Source organism: Dicentrarchus labrax, unplaced genomic scaffold, assembly GCF_905237075.1.
Source record: "Dicentrarchus labrax unplaced genomic scaffold, dlabrax2021, whole genome shotgun sequence".
In the NCBI taxonomy this organism is placed as follows: domain Eukaryota; kingdom Metazoa; phylum Chordata; class Actinopteri; family Moronidae; genus Dicentrarchus; species Dicentrarchus labrax.
This window is the reverse complement of record NW_026136701.1, coordinates 12516319-12531211: the sequence shown is the minus strand read 5'-3', so window position 1 is coordinate 12531211 and position 14893 is coordinate 12516319. Positions and strand designations below refer to the sequence as shown.

General features: G+C 40.1%; 1 protein-coding gene across 4 annotated transcripts in view; it reads left to right on the top strand.

Annotated features, from left to right (window-relative positions):
• Positions 1-14893, top strand: part of kcnab1b (potassium voltage-gated channel subfamily A regulatory beta subunit 1b) — a 39034-nt gene that overhangs the window by 8445 nt on the left and 15696 nt on the right. For all 4 annotated transcript variants that reach the window (XM_051406846.1, XM_051406870.1, XM_051406862.1 and 1 more), the window contains 4 exons: positions 8451-8494; positions 11660-11697; positions 12434-12513; positions 13007-13051. In XM_051406846.1, the coding sequence (XP_051262806.1) occupies positions 8451-8494; positions 11660-11697; positions 12434-12513; positions 13007-13051 (207 nt within the window). The remainder of the gene's footprint in view (positions 1-8450; positions 8495-11659; positions 11698-12433; positions 12514-13006; positions 13052-14893) is intronic.

The window sequence follows — 14893 nt, the reverse complement described above, 5'->3', positions numbered from 1 at the left end:
AACTCTATATAATTGTTCCACCATTAATAGTGTGTGTGTGTGTGTGTGTGTGTGTGTGTGTGTGTGTAGCAAACAAGGATCTGGGACAGTTTAGGTAGTTTGGAGTGCTTAGATTTTCAGTGCAATTTGAGGAGAGAGACATTTTGGCGTGGTAATGACAGATAAAAATACAAAAAATACAATGTTCTTCAGGTGCAGAAAATTAGATATATTAAAATTATATTAAAAGCTTTTTTAATTCAGGCAGATTGGTTTAAAACACGTACCAGTTTTGACCTCAGTGTCTTCATCATGGCTGAAATGATAAAAACAGATTGATTACATCCAGGTACTCATTATATACAATACACTGGAAATAAACATTATTCCATCAAATAATGAAATGACCAACAAATACAGGGAAAATACCCATGGTATTACCTTACTAATGTCATGAAATCCACATAAAATTACCTACAATAACCATACATCAGACAGTTTAACCATAAACACATACAAATAGATAACAATTCTGACAATGAAGCTGACCAAAAAGTAGTGCCGAACATCTGTGCCAGCTGTTTGTACTGACAAAATCTTTCTATAAAGAGGCGTTGGAGCACAAGTACTGCTGTAGTACAGTATGTATACTGTACCATAAGGTACATAAGGTACCACAGTGCAGGAAAATTAAACTAAATGCAGATTATGTAGACCTGGAAAAGAAACATGTTTCATATAATAAGGATAATATATAAAAATATAACCAATTAAACAGATCAAAACCATTTTATGTTAATATGTTACTGTCGTTATGGTGAAGTGCACTCCATATAGCTAAATAAATCACCCGATATATTCTGTGCTTCTACACCCGACTGTATCAAAGCTGAGTTTGATCCTTAAGGTCTCTCATGGGCTTATTCAGTACAACCGGGCTCGGCTCCAACCGAGCCGCATACAGTTCTCAATAACAGGCTGCGACCATATAGCACTGTACGTTCTGGAACGTGTGACAGTAAAGCAGAGCAATGCGGTAGAGCTCTCCGTGTGTGTCTGTGTGGGAGTTGTAACAAGGCTGGGCCAAGTAAACAATGCTCTCTTATCTCAGTGAGTGGGCTCTTAACCCAGACCACAGGAGCAAAATAGTAGCTTTCACCTCGAACTGTTAACTCACCAGAGAGGGTGACATCATCCCTTACAGTGTCGGGATCAAGAGAGACACACAGGGAGAGGGACTGAGAGAAAGAGGAGATGATAGGAAGGGATGGAGTTAGAAAGAAGAATTGAATGGAAGAAAGAACAAAAAAAAAGACAGAATTAGAAATCGAGTGAAACTGAAAATTGGGGCACACGGGTCAGTTCACAGAAAAGAGGCAATTAGCAGAATCTCAGCAGATTGGATGCAGAGCAGCTAAATGTGATAAGTGTCTGCTTGTCACACAATCTCATCTCGTTTCCATAACAACATTGAAATGGCCAACTTCAATCTGTTCCCAGCACCAAACAAGCCTGGTGACTCCATTGTGCAAACTGCTCCAGTATTTCACCTTTATTTTTTATTTTTTCCATTAACAGAGAAGATTAGTTTTGAAAAATCTATTACTCCAGTATTTCACTTTTTTTTTTTTTTTAAAGCTACAAATTCAACCAACAAAGAAGCACTTGCTTGTTTCGCTGTTTTCCCTCAAGAAGAACTGCTAGAACAGAAATGTTGCAGTGCTGATGCAGGAGCAATGCAAAGTGCAGGGCTTCTTAAATGTGTCTGTTGTTTATTTTGGTTTGCAACATGAGGATTTGCTCATCCTTGTAGCTCCTTCTAAAAACAGGTGGAGGAAATTAGCTGTAAAGCTTCCTCCAAGCCGTCAGCAAATCCCCTATTTTCACCACAGAGAAGCAAATGTTGGAGGAAAAATCTCATCTGTCACGTCCCCTCTCTGCTCCTTGTTTGTCTGGTGTGTCCTGTTCCTCTCTCTTTCAGTACTGAATCCCCTCTCTCTCTCTCTTTCTTTCCAAACCTCTGACTCTAAGGTGTTTGGCTAAAGTAGATATTCTCACTCACTTCTTTGGATGCCATCTGACAGGGAATCTCTATCTCTTGAGGTGAAGCCAAATCCACAACTAAATCTGCTTTATACAAACTCTTTGAAGGTTTCTCTGTGCCATAAAAAATGAGGACACTTTTTCACAAGACGAGAGTGTGTCTGTGTGTGTTCGTGGGCGTATGCATCGGCTTATTCCATTACATACATGAGTGCATGTATGTGCATTAGATGTGTGTGGCGTGGAGCCTCCGCACTGGGAACATATGAAGGCGTAGAAAGTTGAAGCAGAAGATGTAGTGTGCAAAGCGAGCGAGCATAAACTAATAATACCACCATCTGCAGCATTTTGGTTGTCATGGTGATCCAAATATAGTATAGTTCTACTTGTGGTGTCCCCTAGTAGCAACCTTCTGAGGCTTTTTGACCTTAAAATAATACACAAACCCACAAACAGCACAAATACAGGACAAAATATGTGATGTAACAAAACATGCTGTTGTTGCTGGCTTCACAAATGTGCAAATTATTTCTGGTTCCTGGTAGGGAGCCCCTGCATGACTGGATTGAAGTTCATAACAGTCATTAGGCAGCAGAAGGACTTTTGACAGTCCAGGAGGTTTGGGGAAGATTGCGCTTGGTTGGTTCAGAGCTGTGCTGCAGATGGGCGTGCAAAAAAATCCCTTCTGTTGGTTCCTTTGGATGCAGGCTTATCAGTGGCCAGCAGAGTGAGGCACCCTCTGCCGTGTATACATCAGTGTGTCGACAGTGTGAGGAATGTATAAATCAGCTGTATTACGTGTTATAATAATAGCCAGAAAACTGTGGTTCATTTCAAGGTACACTACACTTACACACAGTGGAGTTGAATTAAAGTTTTGGAGGAAACATTAGAGGATTCTGTCCCATTTGTTTGTACGATGCAGCCCCAGAGCGAATGTCATGGTTGCATTCATGGATGACTTCGTTGTGCCTCTAGCTTGATCCTTTTAATTAAAAATCTTTTCTTCTTCTGACTCCCCCCAATTTAATAACCCAATGGGCTATCAGACCTTAAAGCAAAAACACTGGTGTAAGTGAGTTTGGTTAACACTATCATTTCTCCTGATTCACCTAAATCATTGATAGAGGAGAATGGATTTCTTCTACTCAAATATTTGAAATTTTAAAATTACTGGTCACATGCAGAATATTATTATCAATTGGAAAGTATTGTGTTGTTATTGTACATTAAGCCATTTAATCAGCTCGGTCAAGGACACTTTCACTACAATAGTTTGGTGGAGAATACACAGCAGATTCTTTTTACATATTTAGCATCGAGTCAGAAAGCAATCTGCATTTTTATTCACTTCAAACCATTCAGTGGGTTTAAATGAGGTGTATGAGATTGGTTACACAGAGGGCTGCAGTTTATAACAGTTATAGTGAGGACTGACAGCAATAAGATAGCAGATATTCTGCTGCTGTAGCCCTTGTCAGGATGCACCATTAATCATTTGCTTCTTTGTTGCTCTGTGTGTGTTTACGTTGGTGTTTTCTAGTGAACTCTGAGTATGTTGCAGGTGCATGTACTAGTGCCTGTGTGTGCATATGTGCATGACTTAATGCACGTCTGCACTCATAGAGCTAATCATGCTGCTTTTGCTCAGAGTATGGTTTAGTAGTGTGTATCCAGGGCTCTGAATTGCTGTTTTTGTTTGATTTTTTTCATCATAAATCAAAAGTCTTCATCAGTCTTTAATAAGATAGATGTATTTTATTTTCCGACATCATTTACTGCAGTTCTCGTTGTGCTGTGATGTGTAGTTTTAATAATATGAACTGGGATGTTGCACAACAGGAGCCCTGTAGCGTGGAGCTCCACTCTGCCTAAAGGCCAAACAAGCCCCCAAGGATAAGAACTGCCCAATCTCTCAGTTAAATAGCCAGGGCGTTTGCATAGACTTTTGCATTTTATTTAAAGGTCATAACTTTAATGATTTTCTTTAAGCATAATGGGTTTATAATAGTGTTGCCTTGCAAATGCAATTTTGGCTTTTTCCTCCTTAAGTGGCCCCTGTAAACAGACTGTAATCGCAAAGATAATTGGAAGTGATACAATTGAAATAAAACACTGCTGCACGTGTATAACAGTAATACCAACAGAATGAAATGACTGTAAATTGCAAAAACAAAGCACAGTATTAAATAGCAAGATAAACCTCACCATAAAATCTATCTGAGCCATCCTCTCTTTGTTATTATTATAAGTTTGGCAAATGTTAACTGAAAGCACCAACTGACCTCACAGAAATAATTTGAGGTCAGCAGAATGCCTGTCTGGGCATTGCAAGATACTGTATATTTATTTTCTATTATTATAATAAAACCATAGGATCATAATTGCTATGTAGTGTTACATATAAAGCAACTCTTCTGTCCAGTTCCCTCTAGAATAATCTCTACAATCCTTGAAAAGGCAGCGCAAAATGTCTTCTTGGTTTCGATGCAAACCAGTGAACAAAACCACACTACTAAAAAGATACGGTGACATACTTTCTGCCGGTAGGCTACTGTATGAAGGTTTTCCAGTTATCATGATATGATTTTTTTCCCCACATTGCTAAGCTCTCTCTGAAATCGTTCTGAATCAACCACTTCAGATCTGCCCACATGTTTTTCAATACAGGATCAACCCACAGGCCACTAGCTTCAATCATGTGTCCCTGCCCAAAATATAGTTGTTCTGTGTGAGATTCTCTACCTATCAGTCCCTCGGGTTTTCTCATACGATGTTTGAATTATATTTTGGAAAAACTAAAATAACAGCGCGTACATGCAGAAGACTGTTTGTGCAGGTCTGTATACTGCTACAGTTGTGGACTTCGGCCCTGTGGAAAAACGAACACTCTGTTCACACTCTGGCTCTTTAATACACACACACAGACACATACAAACATGCACATCATGCAGGGCCCTGTAGGGAGCTGGCTGTCATTTCCGATTTCCCATTCTGTGTCATATAGAATGCTTTATCTGTAGAGGGTGTTTGATCTGCTTAGACTTGCGGCTTGGACTTGCAACTCTGCAAACTTCAGTCTGTTGTCGGTTTCTCTTGGTTTCTGTCTCTCGTTCTCTCTTTATTGCACTCGTTCTCCTTCTCTTCTCCATCCTTTTCCATTTTTCTGTCATCAATGGTGAAGATTCAACCATAGGGCCTGTAGGCTTTATCGGGGATATTTTTTCCCCTAGCAACTGCTGCAGCTTGTCTTTCATACTTAACTATTTTTTTCCCCCTCAAAGTGCTTGTTTTAACTTCCCTACTTTCTTCCCACCCACTCAGGCCCCAGCTTTGATATATTTAGAATATGACCCTCCTTTCTACCCTACACTGAATTATTTTGATAACAACATTATGGTTGCCATCAGGAGAGAGCGGTGGGAACCGAGGAGGTGGGTGTTGTCTAATCCCTCCGCCCATGAAGGTTGGCTTGTGTGGGTTTGCTTAGTCTACATTAATCCCCAGCGAGTGAGGAGTTTTATCTATTTACTCTCAACCTTGACAGAAGTGTTAGCTGACAAATATTGATTTGAACAATCCAATCTCAGAAAAGGAGTCATAAGAAATGCCCTGGTGTGACGTGAGAACCATATAAAGGCTTCCCAGGGAAATAAGACAACATCCTCCTACAATAAGGGACCCTCCTAAGATTTAAGCACAATAAATTGGCCAGATGTTCATTTGATATTTTCATTTCAAATGGGGATCCACTAAGAATAGAACAGGCTACATGCAGTAGCAGCTCGCAGGATGTTCATAAGTGGTGACAGGTTTGTCTGAGGGGGCGTCTTCAAATGACTCATTTGTCATTTTACTTCAAGGCTTCTTTGGGCACCATCCAAGCATGAGGGACCGAGCCACACTCACTGGGTTGCAAAGTTGTTTGTGTGCGAGTTTGTATAGACAAGTTGTTCTTTCCTTAGTGTGTTTATTTTATCATTTAAAATATAAAGAACATCTGCCTCTGCATCCTAGCAGCTCTACACACAAGCACCTATTTTCTCTTACATACAAAGTGTTTCATTGTCTTTCCTTTGTTGCAAATGACATGCTGTAATCTCCTGAATCATTAGCTTCTTTTGCGACGTGCCTCTGCTGGCACCCACTTCCGAGACCTGGACAGCTCTATTAAGGCGGTATAGCAGGCTGTGTGGTTAATAATCAGGTATGGCCAATGCTGCTGCTTCCTGAGTCCCCAGAAAACACTGGGGACAAGAATACAGCAGCGAGGCGGCTTCTCCGCCTGCTGAACGTCAGCTTTGTTTTTCTCCCATCATCAAGACAGCCTGTACGCATTTAAAGCACAAACACTGCAAATTTGGCTCATGGAGGATCTCCAAAAACAAAGTTAGCAGTTTTCCAAGGACAGCCAGCTTTATTTGGAAATGGAACGTGCCTGCAAGTTTGTTTATTGTGCAGACAGTGTGCATGAATGAGCCACTACATGAAAACAGTTATCAATGAAAACCCAAGCCAAAATGTATGTACAATTTACAACACTTTCAGGCATTAAGCAGATGCTTTACCCAGAGTGATTTGCGATAAATGCAGCAGTGAACATCCCTCATCATCAACGTCCTCGATAACCCCGACCAAACACACACAGATTTAGTGAGTATTGCACTTCTAACCTACAGTACAGCCCTTCCCCCACACTTTCATGGATCAGAGCTCCCACTCTATAATACATCAGAGAGACGGAGGATACAATATCCAAACTCCTCCACCATATCAGAGACAAGAACACATCCCACGATTTGTTACTGCAGAGATATCTGTCTTCTAGTTTTCTCCTGTCATGTTATCATCAGTTCCTTAATTGCACAATACATCAAATAATCCATAAATGTATTAAATCACTCAAAACGCAAACACACTCACATATATGTTTTCCTCCTTTATTTTGGTGGCTCGGTTGAACTACTGACTTGATGACTGATGCTCCATGTTGAACATCTAATTGAATTGGCTGAGGGCACAGTTAGATAGCACGACGTCGGATTAGTCTGCCATTTTTTATACGGCCTCATTTGTTGTAATGAGTAAATGCCTGCAAAACCGAGCAGAAGGCACAATCCTCCAGACCATAATTTGAGGTGGTTTCTGTGTCAAGAAATATGTATATTTGGACGTATTCTCCTCTCAAGATGAAGTGTGTTGCTCGTGATTGGGGGTTTGTGTGCGCATGTGGCCTTGATGGTTCTGTCAAACGAATATGTCTCAATTTCACAGCGTTTGCCACGAATCATTTCCTCTATCAAATGACCGTGGTTGCCTTTGCAGGGCTGTCTATCCCCTTGTTGCAGTTTTCTATCACCTACGGTCCACAAACATCACACTGCGGGAAGACACCTGTGGTGGCTGGAGGGAGAACAATCTGCTCTAGCTGTTTTTGCTAGTAGTCATTAAGCGTTTGCACCACATGAGTTCCCCTCTCAGTTGGACTCGATGTGGGACAGATTGTTAAACTAGATGTGAAGCGAAGGGTTGAGACTCTGAATCGAGGGTGGCAAGAACTCTAAAGTATTAGTTTATCTTTCATGGTGTTAATGAGAGTTGAAAGTGCTGTAAACCATGCCACAGATCAGCTGGATGTAAATTAACTGTTCGACATATCAGGTGTACTGTTGCTCGGTTAATAGGTAGAGAGATGCATTAAGGAAACAGAGAAGAGGAGATGGTGTATGTTTTAGGAGCTGTCTTGAGAAATGCTGATATGATATAACCTCTGTGCTTGAGAGCGAGCGTGGTTGTCTGCATCTTGTGGGGACGACATTAACAGTAAATAGCCCGAGGACTGAAGTGCTCCCTGCTGTAAGAGGATGTCAAAGGCTCCGAGTATAAGAGAAGGTAATTGAGTGAAGAACAGTGGGGGGGGGATGAAGGGCAACACTTGTCAAAAAGTAGTGTACCAAACTTCCCGCTACTGCAGTACAAACAGTAATTGGTTTTTGTTTGGTGTAGAATATGTTTCGGGGCTTTAGGGAAGGTGGGATCCATATTGTTCAACTGTCCTCCCATCCTGTAATTTCTCAATTCTGATTCATGATTGCAGGTGTGATAAAGGTGACCCTCACCTTTGGTGATTTTCCTCTCGATCTAAAATGAGCATCTATCATCCACGGTTATTGTTAAACTCAGCATACTGCAATTTCAATAGATTTTTTTGCCTATATTTTAAGCTCCACAATACCAAAATTGCTGCATATTATTTCATTTCAGTCTCTTGAGTGTTGATGTGAAAACAATGTCGATTTTGGCCTTGTTTAAGCTGAAAATCTTTGTGTGCGCAGAGGCCGATAACTAATTGCGGTCACATTTGACTGATGACATCTGGAGTCTAAACAACAGTGGTTTTGTTAATCATAATCTGTTTTTCTTCATAGGAACCTGGGGAAATCTGGGTTGCGTGTCTCCTGTCTGGGGCTCGGTGAGTACATTTAATTAGCATCAGAGGCAAATGTCTAATGATTTCATGAGCATCAAAGTGCAAACTTAACTCGTCTGTGTGTGCGTGTAGAGCCAGCAAAATGGCCAAGCAGAAGGGGATAGTAATATTATTATAGAATTTCACCCTATTCTAAACCTCATGCATCTTTCATACATATGGAGAGTCATGAGAGACAACAGAAAGCTGTTTGCAGATTGTTCATATTTTCCTTGTTAATATTTAATCAATAGCACTGGTTTCAGCAAACAAGTTGCTCAATTATCACACATATCCAGTGCTCACCAGAGCGTAAACACTCTCATTCATCTTAATAGGACTGATTCATTTAGCAAATCTCTTGTGTGCATGTGTGTGTGCTAGCCATATCTTTATATGTAGTACATTGCAGCATGTGTGCCAAGTCGCTTGAAGGGGGTGTGTCTCTAAAGACAGAATAACTTGACGAAGCAAAGGAATGATGTAGTGTTGCCCGGGCTCAGCAGATACCGAAGCACATCTAATGACAGAAAATCTGTGAATGAGTTAGTTTATCATCTCTGTACAGATTTAAAGATTTAGCTACAGTGCATTCGGCAGCAGGGAGGAATAGTGAAGAAGGAACCATCCCTCAACTTAAAGGAATTAGTTTCAAGCCTCAGTATTGGCAAGCCTCAGACATGTGCTTTTGCCCTTGGGCAAAACATTGATTCCTCCTTGTACTGTTTTTCAGGAAAGGAAAGAAAAAGAGAATTTCATTGAGGGGATCGAAACGCTTTAGCATTTAAATCTGTGTTTTAGCATTTCAATTGTATAATCGTTTTTTAAAGGATATAGCACAACATTTTCTGGAATAAGCTTATTTACTTTTTTTTAGACTTGGGTGTGAAGATTGATAACACTCTCTCATGCAAAAAGGCTCCGCTAGCAGCCAGTTAGCTTAGCTTAGCACAAAAGCTAGAAACAGGGGAAACAGCCAGCCTAACTCTGTTCAAAGCACTTCTAAAGATCACTAACACCTAATTTCATCTGTTTAATAAATACAAAAGGTGTACAAACTAAATACTGTGCTTTTACGGGGGCTCATATGTTATTTCTTGGCTTGGTGCAGTTACTTCCTGGAGGCTAACTCTGTGTTTGTACAGATTACACAAATGCAGCATATGATGCTAAACTTTAGGGCTTTAGAGGTGCTGGTAGGTGAATTCTGTTACCTACAGCCAGTTAGCTGTTTTTACCATTTACAGTCTTTATGTTAAGCTAACTAGCTGCTGGTTCTAGCCACAGAATATCCAGTCCTATCAATCATCTCAACTAACTCTTGGCAAGAAAAGGAATGAGAATATTTCCCAAAAGTGCTTGCCAATTGTGCAGCAGGTCATTTAAAATAAAATATATTGTCCTAGAAAACTTAGAAAACCAAAATACCAATTTGTTCCCACTTCTGGTGCAGTTGGATAGAGGTCCTGCATTATTTCTTATTAGTGGGAGAGGACAACAAGCAGCATGTGACAGGATCAGGCAACAAAAGGTTGGCAGGAAACTCTAAAAGTTCTATCAAAAACTGTGTTCAGTCTATGCTGTTTCTAGGCAAAGGAACAGAGGCTACAACTGCTCCTTTCTATTTAAAGTATACTAATTAAGTACATCATTGCAGTCTGTGCATGTGCGTGTATGTACGGATTCACTTGTGTATAGCAACTGTAAGAGGACCTCACATGACCAGAGACTAAATCTGACATACAGGGGTGTTTATTGATAGCTTCAATACTGCTATTACGTATTAAGTCTCTTTTAGCTTTTGACAGACGACAGGTGTTGTCTATCTATCTGTACCAACCCATTTGAGGCTAGAAGAGGAAAAGAAAGGTTCGGCCAAGGGAAACAACATTGAAATGGAGCTTTTAAAATGTTGAGAGGAAAATGAGAAAGTAAAGAATAAAACAAACGTTAACCTAAGTATCTGTCCTCCATTGACCGGAGCAAGAAACACAAAACTGAAAATTACTCTCAATTTTTGTGTTTCCCTTCCTCAATTTATAGTCAAAATTTAAAAAATGGGCAGCAGATAGTAATTTGATAGATTTCTTTTTTTACTTGACCATTGCCAGCTTTGAAAAATCAGGCTGAGCCTACACCGATCTGCTGCTACACTTCTGGTGCAGTTGGCTACAGATTTAACACCAGGCCCTGCATTATTTCTTATTAGTGGGAGAGGACAACAAGCAGCATGTGACAGGATCAGGCAAAAGAAGATTGGCAGGACAATAATGAATTTCTGTCAAAAACTGTGCTCAGCCTATGCTGTTTGAAGGAAGCATAGAGGCTGGGACAGGCTCCTATCTACATTATATGTATATGCAAGAATATTGCGCATCAGTTCAGTCCGTGCATGTTTATTTATTTTATTGTATTAGTGTATTTCCCAGGGGCAATGTTCATTGTTCAACAGGAACAATGAGCTCAAGTTAAAATATTATATCTGGAGTAGTGGTACATGGCTGTTTTGAGAAGATCACATAGATTTTTTGTTACATTGAACTTAAGACATAATAAGTTTGGCCATTAGCACATTATACTGTTAATTAAGTTTTGAAGCAGCCTGCTGTTTTGTGCAACCATCCACATAGATTACTGTATCATTGGCATATAGCTTGATCCTTACATTGGGACAGACTAAATGAAAGTGTTCCCAGTATAGATTCCAGGGGGACGCCAGTGTAAGAGTGGTAGTGAGAGCAGTAGATTAGAAGTGTATGTGCTTGTGTATGGCAACCATATGACTTCACATGACCTGAGCAATATTTTGACCCTTGATACATGAGATACTGTGGCAGAAAGCAATACTCATCAATACTGAATCAAGTCTCTATTGTGTTGTCTAGCTTTTCTACATACAAAATGATGTAAAAAATATATACAAAGAAGGTTTAAACACAAGAAAGTTCCAGCAGTTAACCTTTTCTCTTTCAGCCTATCAACAGTCAACCCTGACATTTTGGCTGTGATGGCTTTACGACGGGGGCGCTTGTCATGTGTCAATGCCAAAATGTCAAAGTAATAATTAATGCACAAATAAAATGATTTCTGAGGGTGGTTTTACATGCAAAAGGTCTTGTATGGTTTTTGTTTGTACCAAAACTTTGACTTTGACGTTTCCTTCAACAGGCACATGGGTAACATTTGGAGGTCAGATCTCTGATGAGGTAAGATGTTATGTCAAATCCATCATTTAGCCGTCACAGCTCATGAGTAGATGTTGGCCCTCATTATTTAAGATTCCACAAATATAAATAGTGAACAGTTGTGACAGCTTATAACACCCAATTTGGTCCCCCATGGGAGCAATTTAGTGTAAGTAGATGTAAAATGCTGTGTGAGTCCAACACAGTAATCAGTCCGGTATCAATTTCCCAATATCACAGCAGGCTGTTAAGTCCCTGTTGGCTCTACCAAGGCCAGTTGGTCAGGTTTTATTTCTCCCTGTCACAAGTTATTAAGCAGAACACCTCCTCCAGTGCCTTGATCTGGCCTTGAAGGGGGGAAACACTGAACTGGTGACAGCTCATCACTGCCTGCTGACCACTGGGGCTAACTGACGCACACATAGACATAAACAAACTCACAAGAACATAACAGGAGCAGGAGTATAAAAAGAGAAAGTCACCATGACAAAATTGGCCTTCCCTTGTACAGTTCTAAATAAACTACAGGCACAGGAACTAGGTCAAAATAATCTGGGAAATATATTGAGCCGTAAACAACCTTAGTCAACAAGCAGCCTGTACAGTTTTCCCAGCCGCAAACAGATTTTCTCTCCTTGAGCTTCTTCAGGGAATTTCCCTGGCCCATTCTTTTTGAAGTGTAATTTTGGTAATATTTATAGTCGTGTATTATACAGCACTGAAGTACATGACGAGAAACTTATCTTGTTGGTGTCAGGTGGCAGAGCAGCTGATGACTATCGCCTACGAGAGCGGGGTCAACCTGTTCGACACGGCTGAAGTCTACTCCGGGGGGAAGTGAGTGATGTTTCCGATTTGTTATCTATCGCACATCCACAGAGCACTTTTTTCTGCTCTCTCTGTCAGCTGTTCTACCCATAAGACACAAGATGTTAACAAGGTTTTGCCCCAGACCAGGAATTATTCACCTGAGGAGGCAAAAAATAAAAGGTAGCCGTGACTCTTAAGTGATTTACATAATCTTATTCATCACTGGAGGCTCGCTATGATGTTCGCAGCTCAATCTAACTTTACAGGACTGGACATTGTCTCAGTGAATAATGCAGGACACGTTGTAGCTGTATGGGGATGAATATTAATTTCAAGGTTGCTGGTGAAGTTCAGGCATACAATACAAGATGAATTTATCCTTTGTCTTGTACCCCTTCATATTTATAATCAAGAATTCATGCTATAGATGTGTGGCAGATAGTCACACTTTACATGCTCTTAGAGAAATGGCAGCCTAAGATACAATCTCATCATCTCCCTGTGTATTTTTTCTTTACAGAGCAGAGATAATCCTGGGAAACATCATCAAGAAAAAGTGCTGGAGGTAAAGTACAGTCTCTTCAGATTCTAAATCCACGAATAGGTTTTAGATTGCGTGTGTGTGTACGCTACATGGCCTTATGTGTACATACAGCACGTACCCATATGTTATCATCTTAATCCGAAGATGCCTCTACTCTTCTGGGAAGGCTGCAGAGATTTGCTCCTATTCACAGAATTATCGAGGTCAGGCACTGATGTTGGGCTCAACCTTGACTCCCAGTTGGTGTTGCAATTTATCCCAAATGTGTTGGATGGGACTGAGGCCAGGGCTCTCTGCAAGCCTGTCAGGTTCAGAAAAACATTTCTCAGGCCTCGCTTTGTGCATGCAGGCACTTTTATGTTGGCACAGAAAAGGACCTTCAGGAAACTGTTTGCCACTCTGAGAAGCTGTAGCAACTTATGCACAGTGATGGTTTGAGCTAAATGTTAAAGTCAGATTGTAACACTAGAGGAAGGTCAAGGAATCAAAGTTAATACAATACATGCTCTGGGAGCCATGAATGTCTGTACCAAATGTAATGGCATTCCATCCAGTATTTGTTATGATATTTCAGTAAAAACTGAGATATCAACCTGCTGGTTGCACTAAAGGAAAAATTAGGGGATCACCAAAGTTATTAGGTTTCATACTCTAAGGACCATGGATGTCCGAACAATTTTTTGTGCCAGTCCATCCAGTATTTGTTGAGATACTTCGGTCTGGATGCAAGGAGTGGACCAAAAATTTATTTTTGAGAAAAAGAAATTTGTTTTCTTTCTCATTCCTTCAATTATCTTTTGGTGTAAAAACATATTGTATGCCATAGAATTAAAATGTCCCTTTACTGGAATAAAGGTGCCAGACCCAGGCCACAAAAACAGCCCAACAGTTTTGTCTATGTGGTGTATAAGTGAAGAAGATCCTTTTGCCTAAAATGTTAAAATACAAACAATTAGTTACAATATTACTTTTGTTGTCACCCTCTATTGATTTGAAATCCAATCACATCCTTGGATTTATTTATGTAATCGTGAAGAAAAGTTTGGAAGATGGAAACGCTTACATTCATTCCATAAACAAAACTGGATTTGAATCGCTGTATATCAGAATTTTGGGGAGAATGGACACAATTTATTAATTTTGTAGCGAGCAGCAGAAAAGTACGGTGGCCGACAAGGGCAAACGCGCCGCAAACGGCAAAAAACTGCACAAACGGGAATGATGCAAAAACCAAAAACACATAAAACAAATGCAACAGAAAAACGCAGCAACAGAAAAATGCTGCAATCACAGAAACGAAGCAGAAGCAAAAACTTACAAACCCCAAAACAACTGCAAGAGAGAAATGCTGCAAATTCGCTCGACAAAACGGAAGTGCACCAGGCCACTAGGGGGACCCGACATTAGGGATGGACCAGTCCTGTGGGACATGAAAGACATGAAGAAGAAGAAGAAGAAGAAGAAGAAGAAAAAGAAAGTTGGCTGAGTTTTGGAGAGGAGAGTGAAAAGGTACGTTTTCCTTTATGCCTTTTTAAACACTTGGCTGTAATCTTTTATAATATTATAGAAAATAATAATATTAATAATATTAAATAATACTATAATATTATTATAATATTATAGTATTATAAAAGATTACGGTGTAAAAGAGTTTAAAAAAGACATAAAGGAAAACATACCTTTTTACTCTCCTTTCCAAAACTTAGCCAACTTTCTTCTTCTTCTTCTTCTTCTTCTTCGTCTTCTTTTTCTTCTTCATGTCTTTCGGGTCTGGTCCAACAGGACTGGTCCATCCCTCAGGTCGGGTCCCCCTAGTGGCCCAACACTGAGAACGTGCATCCATCTCACCTATCTTACCTGAAA